This window comes from Lonchura striata, chromosome 31 (assembly GCF_050655825.1).
Source record: "Lonchura striata isolate lonStrDom1 chromosome 31, ASM5065582v1, whole genome shotgun sequence".
Taxonomy (NCBI): Eukaryota; Metazoa; Chordata; class Aves; order Passeriformes; family Estrildidae; genus Lonchura; species Lonchura striata.
In genome coordinates this window covers 5,802,250-5,810,929 of record NC_140733.1, presented here as the reverse complement: position 1 = coordinate 5,810,929, position 8,680 = coordinate 5,802,250, and the positions used below count along the sequence as shown (strand labels likewise).

The 8,680-nt window shown below is 63.7% G+C and overlaps 1 protein-coding gene across 1 annotated transcript; it reads left to right on the top strand.

Moving 5' to 3' along the window:
- Nucleotides 1-3,107: 3,107 nt before the first annotated feature.
- On the top strand, nt 3,108-7,847 carry EBP (EBP cholestenol delta-isomerase). The gene is made up of 5 exons (XM_085563582.1): nt 3,108-3,238; nt 3,410-3,719; nt 5,438-5,474; nt 5,560-5,690; nt 6,878-7,847. Exons 2-5 carry the CDS (start codon nt 3,440-3,442, stop codon nt 7,084-7,086), a joined length of 657 nt encoding a protein of 218 aa, XP_085419708.1. The 5' UTR covers nt 3,108-3,238; nt 3,410-3,439; the 3' UTR covers nt 7,087-7,847.
- The last annotated feature ends 833 nt before the right edge of the window (nt 7,848-8,680 follow it).

Here is an 8,680-nt window from a genome sequence, read left to right as displayed (position 1 = left end):
CCCCCGGGAGTATTGGGACCACCCGCCGGGGGGTTGGGGACCCCCCCTGGGGTATCTCGGGATATTGGGGACCCCCCCGGGGTGTTGGGGACCCCCACCCCACTCAGGGTAATTGGGGACCCCCCCCCAGGGGTGTTGGGGACCCCCCCCTCGGGATATTGGGGACCCCCCCCGGGAGTATTGGGGACCCCCTCTGGGGTATCTCGGGGTATTGGGGACCCCCCCCTCGAGATATTGGGGACCCCCCCCCCGCGGTGTTGGGACCACCCCCCGGGGTGTTGGGGAGGGGTATTGGGGACCCCTAACCCCCCCAGGGTAATTGGGGACCCCCCCCAGGGGTGTTGGGGACCCCCCCCTCGGGATATTGGGGACCCCCCCTGAAGTATCTCGGGATATTGGGGACCCCCACCCAGGATATTGGGGACCCCCCCCGGGAGTATAGAGACCACCCCTCGGGTGTTGGGGACCCCCCCTGAGGTATCTCGGGATATTGGGGACCCCCCCGGGAGTATTGGGGACCACCCCTCGGGTGTTGGGGACCCCCCCAGCGTACCTCGGGGTATTGGGGACCCCCACCCAGGGTAATTGGGGTATTGGGGACCCCCCGCTCGGGGTATTGGGGACCCCCCCCAGGGTAACTGGGGACCCCACCGGGGTATCTCGAGGTTTTGGGGGCTCCCCGGGGGTGTTGGGGACCCCCCCATGGTAATTGGGGACCCCCCTGGGTTAATTGGGAAGCTCTGGGTGTGAATCTGCCCCTCCCCCACCCCGTTTTGGGGACCCTCCCCCCATTTTAGGCACCCACCCCCATTTTGGGGACCCTCCCCCTTTTGGGGACCCCCCCCTCATGTCCAGGTGTCCCCTCTCCCTATTTTGGGGACCCCCCCCCATGTCTGAATGTCCAAACACAGCCCCCCCATTTTGGGGACCCTCCCCAATTTTAGGGACCCCCCCCCCCTCCATCCTTCAGGGACCCCCAAACCCCAAAATTTGGGGTCCCCCCTCCCCCCTCCCCCCAATTTTGGGGCTCCCCCCCATTTTTGGGGTCCCTCTGCTCCTTTCTCCCTTCCGGGCTGGGTTTGGGGGGGCTGGGGGGGGGTCCCCAAATTTGGGTGGGGGGAGGGACGGAGCGGGGGGGTCACTTCGGGGGGTCCTAACTTTTCTTCTTCTCTTTTCTCTTTTTTCTCTGTTTTTCTCTTTTTTCCCTTTTTTTCTCCTTTTCCCCCTTTTTTTTCATTATTTTTCTTTTTTCCCTTTTTTTCTCCTTTTCCCCCCTTTTTTTCCCTTCATTTTCTAATCTTCCCCCCCCTTTTTCCCTTTTTTTTTCTCATTTTTTTCCCATTTTTACTTTATTTTCTCTTTTCCACCCTTTTTCCCCATTATTTTCTCCTTTTCCCTCTATTTTTATTTTCTCCTCCTTTTTTCCCTTTATTTTCACTTTTTTTCCCTTTTATTTTCTCCTTTTTTCCCTTTATTTTCTTTCTCCCCTTTTCCCCTTTATTTTCTCCTTTTTCCCTTTTTCCTCTTTATTTTCTCCTTTTTTCCCCTTTTTCCCTTTATTTTCTCATTTTCCCCCCTTTTCCCTTAATTTTTCTCCTTTTCTCCTTTTTTCCCTTTATTTTCTCTTTTTTTCCCTTTTATTTTCTCCTTTTTTCCCTTTATTTTCTTTCCCCCCTTTTTTCCCTTTATTTTCTCCTTTTTCCCTTTTTCCTCTTTATTTTCTCCTTTTTTCCCCTTTTTCCTTTTATTTTCTCCTTTTTTCCCTTTATTTTCTCCTTTTTCCCTTTTTCCTCTTTATTTTCTCCTTTTTTCCCCTTTTCCCTTTTATTTTCTCCTTTTTTCCCTTTATTTTCTCCTTTTTCCCTTTTTTCTCTTTATTTTCTCCTTTTTTTTCTTTATTTTCTCCTTTCCCCCCCCTTTTTTTTCTTTTCCCCCTTTTCCTCCTTGATTTCCTCTTTTTTTTTTCCCTTTTTTCGGAATTTTTTGGGAATTTCCCCCTCCCAGGGACCCCCCCGGGACCACCCCCCCCCCTCCCCCTCCCCCCCCCGAGCCGCAGCCCCCCGGGACCCTCGTGTGACCCCCCAAAAAAACCCCCCAACCCTTTTTGGGGGGTGGGGGGGGTCCCCAACTTCATTTCGGGGTGGGGGAGGGGTCCCAAATTCCAGGGTGGGGGAGGGGAGGGGGGGTCCCCAAAATCCCGCCCCCCCGGCCGCTCCTGGCGAGCCGCCGCTTTTGGGGGTCCCGGGGGGGTTTGGGGGTTTTTGGGGGGCTGGGGGGGGTCAATACAGGGACCTGCTGCCACCCCCGCCTCCGCCTCTTTTTTTGGGGGGAATTTCGGCGATTTTGGGGGTCCTGGGTGCCCCAAAAGCTGAAAAATTTGGGGGGGGGGGCTCTTGTATAAAATGGGGGGGGGATTCGTATGGTTCCTCTACAGCTGAGGGGGGGGCGTAATTTGGGGGGGTCTTTGGGGTCCCTAATTAATTTGGGGGGGTCATTAGTGCCCCTATAGAATTTTGGGGGCCTCCTTGGGGTCCCTAATTAATTTGGGGGGGGTCATTAGTGCCCCTATAGAATTTTGGGGGGCTCCTTGGGGTCCCTACTTAATTGGGGGGGGTCCTTGGTGTCCCTAATTATGTGGGGGGGGGATCCTTGGAGCCCCTATAGAATTTTGGGGGGGGGGGTCTTTGGGGTCCCTAATTAATTTGGGGGGGGTAATTAATTTTGGTTGGGGTCTTTGGGGTCCCTAATTAATTTGGGGGGGGGTAATTAATTTTGGTTGGGGTCTTTGGGGTCCCTAATTAATTTGGGGGGGGTCCTTGGGGCCCCTGTAGAATTTTGGGGGGGAGTCTTTGGGGTCTAATTAATTTTGGGGGCCTAATTAATTTTGGGTGGGGTTTTTTGGGGGTACCTAATTAATTTGGGGGGGGATAATTCATTTTGTTTGGGGTCCCTAATTAATTTCGGGGGGGTCCCCCTTTAGCGCCCCCCAATAGACCGCGCTCAAGCCACGCCCACTTCGTGCGTGGCCACGCCCACCACGCCAAGCCACGCCCCCTGGCCCCACATCTCCCCAGCGGCGAGCGCGGCCAATCAGCGGCGGGCAGAGTCGGGCGGGGCGCTCTCCTATTGGCCGGCCTGGAGGCGGCCGCGCTGCTATTGGCCGCGGGGGCGGCGCGAGGCGCGGCGCGCGGCGGCGGGAGCGGCTGAGGTGAGCGCGGCCGAGCCGAGCGGGGCCGAGGTGAGCGCGGCCGGAGCGGCGGCGGGGCCGGGGCTCGGCGGGATCAGGGGCTGCCGGGGAAAGCCCGGCGCGGTGCCGGGGGAGGCGCGGGCGTTGCCGCCGTTCCTCATTTCCCCGCTCGCCATTCGCCGGGCCTTGCCCGGCCGCGCCGACTTCCGCCTTTCCCCTCAGGCGCTCCCGCAGGGCGGCGGCGCGGTTGCCATGGAGACGAGCGCGCACCCCTATTGGCCGCGCGCGCTGGCGCTGCCGGGCTACGTGGCGGGCGCGCGGCCCGGCTGGCAGTGCGCAGGCGCGGTGGCGGCGGCGGCGGCGGCGCTGCTGGCGCTGGGCTGGGCGCTGGGCGGGGCCCGGCGCAGCCCCGCCCGCCGCCTGGCGCTGGGCTGGTTCCTGCTCTGCGCCGCCATCCACGGCGTCCTGGAGGGCTACTTCAGCCTCCGGCACCGCCAGCTGCCCGCCGACACCGGCCTGCTGGCCGACGTCTGTGAGCACCGCCGGGGGGGTTCGGGGAGGGGTCGCGGGAGGCGCTGGAGGGGGATTGGGGGTGTGGGGAGGGGTCTCTGGGGCGTCTAAGGGGTCCCTGGGAATGTGGGGAGGGGTCCCAATGGCATCAGAGGGCACCGGAGGGGGATTGGGTATGTGGGGAGGGGTCTCTGGGGCGTCTAAGGGGTCCCTGGGAATGTGGGGAGGGGTCCCAAGGGCATCAGGAGGCATTGGCGGGTCCCTGGGAATGTGGGGAGGGGTCCCTGGGGTGTCTAAGGGGTCCCTGGGAATGTGGGGAGGGGTCCCATTGTCATCAGGAGGCATTGGCGGGTCCCTGGGAATGTGGGGAGGGGTCTCTGGGGCGTCTAAGGGGTCGCTGGGCACGTGGGGAGGGGTTCCAAGGGCATCAGGGGGCACTGGAGGGGGATTGGATGTGTGGGGAGGGGTCTCTGGGGCGTCTAAGGGGTCCCTGGGAATGTGGGGAGGGGTCCCAATGGCATCAGAGGGCACCGGAGGGGGATTGGGTATGTGGGGAGGGGTCTCTGGGGCGTCTAAGGGGTCCCTGGGAATGTGGGGAGGGGTCCCAATGGCATCAGGAGGCATTGGCGGGTCCCTGGGAATGTGGGGAGGGGTCCCTGGAGTGTCTAAGGGGTCGCTGGGCACGTGGGGAGGGGTTCCAAGGGCATCAGGGGGCACTGGCGGGTCCCTGGGAATGTGGGGAGGGGTCCCTGGAGTGTCTAAGGGGTTGCTGGGAATGTGGGGAGGGGGCCCAATGGCATCAGAGGGCACCGGAGGGGGATTGGGTATGTGGGGAGGGGTCTCTGGGGCGTCTAAGGGGTCGCTGGGAATGTGGGAAGGGGTCCCAAGGGCATCAGGAGGCATTGGCGGGTCCCTGGGAATGTGGGGAGGGGTCCCTGGAGTGTCTAAGGGGTCGCTGGGCACGTGGGGAGGGGTCCCAATGGCATCAGAGGGCACTGGAGGGGGATTGGATGTGTGGGGAGGGGTCTCTGGGGCGTCTAAGGGGTCCCTGGGAATGTGGGGAGGGGTCCCAATGGCATCAGAGGGCACCGGAGGGGGATTGGGTATGTGGGGAGGGGTCTCTGGGGCGTCTAAGGGGTTGCTGGTTACGTGGGGAGGGGTCCCAATGTCATCAGGAGGCACTGGCGGGTCCCTGGGAATGTGGGGAGGGGTCCCTGGGGTGTCTAAGGGGTCCCTGGGAATGTGGGGAGGGGTCCCAATGGCATCAGGAGGCACTGGCAGGTCCCTGGGAATGTGGGGAGGGGTCCCTGGGGTGTCTAATGGGTCGCTGGGCACGTGGGGAGGGGTTCCAAGGGCATCAGGGGGCACTGGAGGGGGATTGGGTGTGTGGGGAGGGGTCTTTGGGGTATCTAAGGGGTCGCTGGGCATGTGCAAAGGGGTCCCTGGGGTGTTTAAGGTGTCCCTGGGCACATGGGGAGGGGTCCCAATGGCATCAGGAGGCACTGGCGGGAGACTGGGTACATGAGGAAGGGTCCCTGGGGCATCTGAGGGGTCCCTGGATATGTGGGGAGGGGTCCTGGGGGCATCTGAGGGGGTCCCTGGATATGTGGGGAGGGGTCCCTGGGGTGTCTGAGGGGTCCCTGGGCTGGTGGCAGGGCACAGCCGGGTCCTGGGTGTCCCCTGGGGGCTGTGGGGGTCCCCTTCCCCCCCCACCCCGGTGACCCCTCCCCAAATCGGCAGGGAAGGAATACGCCAAGGCCGACAGCCGCTACATGACGTGAGTTGGGGACGCGGGGACACGGGGAGGGGTGGCCCGTCCCCGGTGTCCCCGGGTGACCCGCCACCCCGGGGTGTCCCCGCAGGAGCGATGACTTCACGGTGGCCATGGAGACGGTGACAGCCTGGGCCTGGGGTCCCCTCAGCTTCCTCACCTTCCTGGCGCTGCTGCGGCAGCACCCGGCGCGCTTCGTGCTGCAGCTCGTCGTGTCCCTGGGTACGGCGCGGTCACGTCCCTGTCCCCCTCAGGCTGTCCCTGTCCCCCCCAGGCTGTCCCTGTCCCCCCCAGGCTGTCCCTGTCCCCCTCAGACTGTCCCCTGTCCCCTGTCTCCTGTCCCTGTCCCCCCCAGGCTGTCCCTGTCCCCCCCAGACTGTCCCCTGTCTCCTGTCTCCTGTCCCTGTCCCCCCAGGCTGTCCCTGTCCCCCCAGACTGTCCCTGTCCCCCTCAGACTGTCCCTATCCCCCCCAGGCTGTCCCCTGTCTCCTGTCCCTGTCCCCCCAGACTGTCCCTGTCTCCTGTCCCTGTCCCCTGACTCCTGTCCCTGTCCCCCCAGACGTTCCCTGTTCCTGTCCCCCTCAAGCTGTCCCCATGCCCTGCCTGTCCCTGTCCCCATGCCCTGCCTGTCCCTGTCCCCATGCCCTGCCTGTCCCTGTCCCCATGTCCTGGCTGTCCCTGTCCCCATCCCCTGCCTGTCCCTGTTCCCATGCCCTGACTGTCCCTGTCCCCATGCCCTGACTGTCCCCATGCCCTGCCTGTCCCCATGCCCTGCCTGTCCCTGTCCCCATGTCCTGCCTGTCCCTGTCCCTGTCCCCATGCCCTGCCTGTCCCTGTCCCTGTCCCTGTCCCTGTCCCCATGCCCTGCCTGTCCCTGTCCCTGTCCCTGTCCCTGTCCCCATGCCCTGCCTGTCCCTGTCCCCATGTCCTGCCTGTCCCTGTCCCTGTCCCCATGCCCTGCCTGTCCCCATCCCCATGTCCTGCCTGTCCCTGTCCCCATGCCCTGCCTGTCCCCATGCCCTGCCTGTCCCTGTCCCCATGTCCTGCCTGTCCCTGTCCCCATGCCCTGCCTGTCCCCATGCCCTGCCTGTCCCTGTGCCCATGTCCTGCCTGTCCCCATGCCCTGCCTGTCCCTGTCCCCATGCCCTGCCTGTCCCTGTCCCCATGTCCTGCCTGTCCCTGTCCCCATGTCCTGCCTGTCCCTGTCCCCGTGCCCTGACTGTCCCTGTCCCCATGCCCTGCCTGTCCCCATGCCCTGCCTGTCCCTGTGCCCATGTCCTGCCTGTCCCCATGCCCTGCCTGTCCCTGTCCCCATGTCCTGCCTGTCCCTGTCCCTCTGTCCCTGTCCCCATCCCCATGTCCTGCCTGTCCCTGTCCCTGTCCCCATGTCCTGCCTGTCCCCGCCGCAGGCCAGCTCTACGGGGACGTGCTGTACTTCGCCACGGAGGCGCGGGCGGGCTGGGCGCACAGCGACCCGCGGCCCCTCTACTTCTGGGGCTACTTCGTGGGGCTCAACGGGCTCTGGCTGCTGGTGCCCGGCCTGCTGCTCGTGGACGCCGGGCGGCAGCTGGCCCGGGCCCAGCGCGGCCACGACCGGCCCCGCCACAAGGCCCACTGAGACCCCCACCCAGGGGTGAGGGACCCCCACCCAGGGGTGAGGGACCCCCATGGGGTGAGGGGCCCCGCCACAAGGCCACTGAGACCCCCACCCAGGCGTGAGGGACCCCCCCATGGGGTGAGGGACCTCCCCATGACCGGCCCCGCCACAAAGGCCCACTGAGACCCCCACCCAGGGGTGAGGGACCCTCCATGGGGTGAGGGACCCCCCCCACAACAGGCCCCGCCACAAGGCCACTGAGACCCCCACCAGGGGTGAGGGACCCCCACCCAGGGATGAGGGAACCCTCCATGGGGTGAGGGACCCCACCACAAGGCCCACTGAGACCCCTGACCCCCCCCATGGGGTGAGAGACCCCCCCCCCAGAGACCCCTGGGGACGAGGGACACCCCAGAGACCACCCCAGATTGAAGGACCCTCCCCAAAGACCCCCCCAGACTGAAAGACCTCGACTGAGACCCCCCCCCCAGACTGAGGGACCCCCCCCTCAGCATCGGGGAACCCCCCCCGTGGGAAGGTTCAGCACCGGGAGGGTCCTGGAGATGAATTTTGGGACCCCCCCAAAAAAGCTCAGGGAGAGCGGTCGGAGCCCCCGTGTTCCCCACGGGGACCTCCCCCTCGTTTTTGGGGGTCTCAGCTTTGTTCTCGGGGTCCCCACCTAAATTTGGGGCATCCCCACCTCGTTTTTGGGGGTCTGCCGTGGGAATGTCCCTCGTTCCTGGGGGGCAGGGATGGGTTTGAATAAAGGAGCTGGAAATGGAGCTCGGGCTCTGCTTTTGGGGGGTTTTTTGGGGGGTTCTGATGGGTTTTGGGGGGCTTTGGGGGGGTTCTGGCACATTTTTGGGGTACCTGGAGGGTTTTTGGGGTCTCTTGATGGATTTTGGGTAGTACTGAGGATTTTTGGGGAGTCCTGGGGGGGTTTTGGGTGGTCCTGGTGAGTTTTGGGGGTTTCTGGTGAGTTTTTGGGGTTCCTGGGCGGTTTCTGGGGGGGTTTTGGGGGTCCTGGGGGGTTTTTGAGGGGTCCTGGTGAGTTTTGGGGGTTTCTGGTGAGTTTTTGGGGTTCCTGGGGGGGGTCCTGGGGGGTTGGACCACGTGGGAGGGCGGGGAAGAGGCGGGGCTTGTGGGTGATTGACAGATGAGTGGGGTCCTCAAAGGGGCGGGATCCCAGCTGGGCTCCGCCCCTGCCGCGCCTGAGCCAATAGGAAATTAGGTCGTTCGCTGTAGCCAATAAGGTGGCGACGTGGGCGGGGTTTAAGCCCGCGCCAATCAACGCTCGGCGTCTCCTCGCTGCTCCCGCCCAGCGATGATTGACGTGCCGCCACCCAATCAGCGCTCACGTTTACACCGATCCACCCCTCCCCTCTCCGCTCAACCGGCACCTCCACCAACCAATCACCTCCCTCCCCCCTCCCCTCCCTCCCCCAAAACCAACCAATCACCGCCCGTCCCTCCCCGCCTCGCCCAATCCGCGCTCTCCCCTTCCATCCCCATGGCAACGCCCATCCCGCCTCCCCTCACGGAGGCGGAGGAGAAGAAAGGCGGGACTTCCTCCCGGCTGCGGACCAATCGGAGCGCTCCTTCTCCCGCGGCAGCC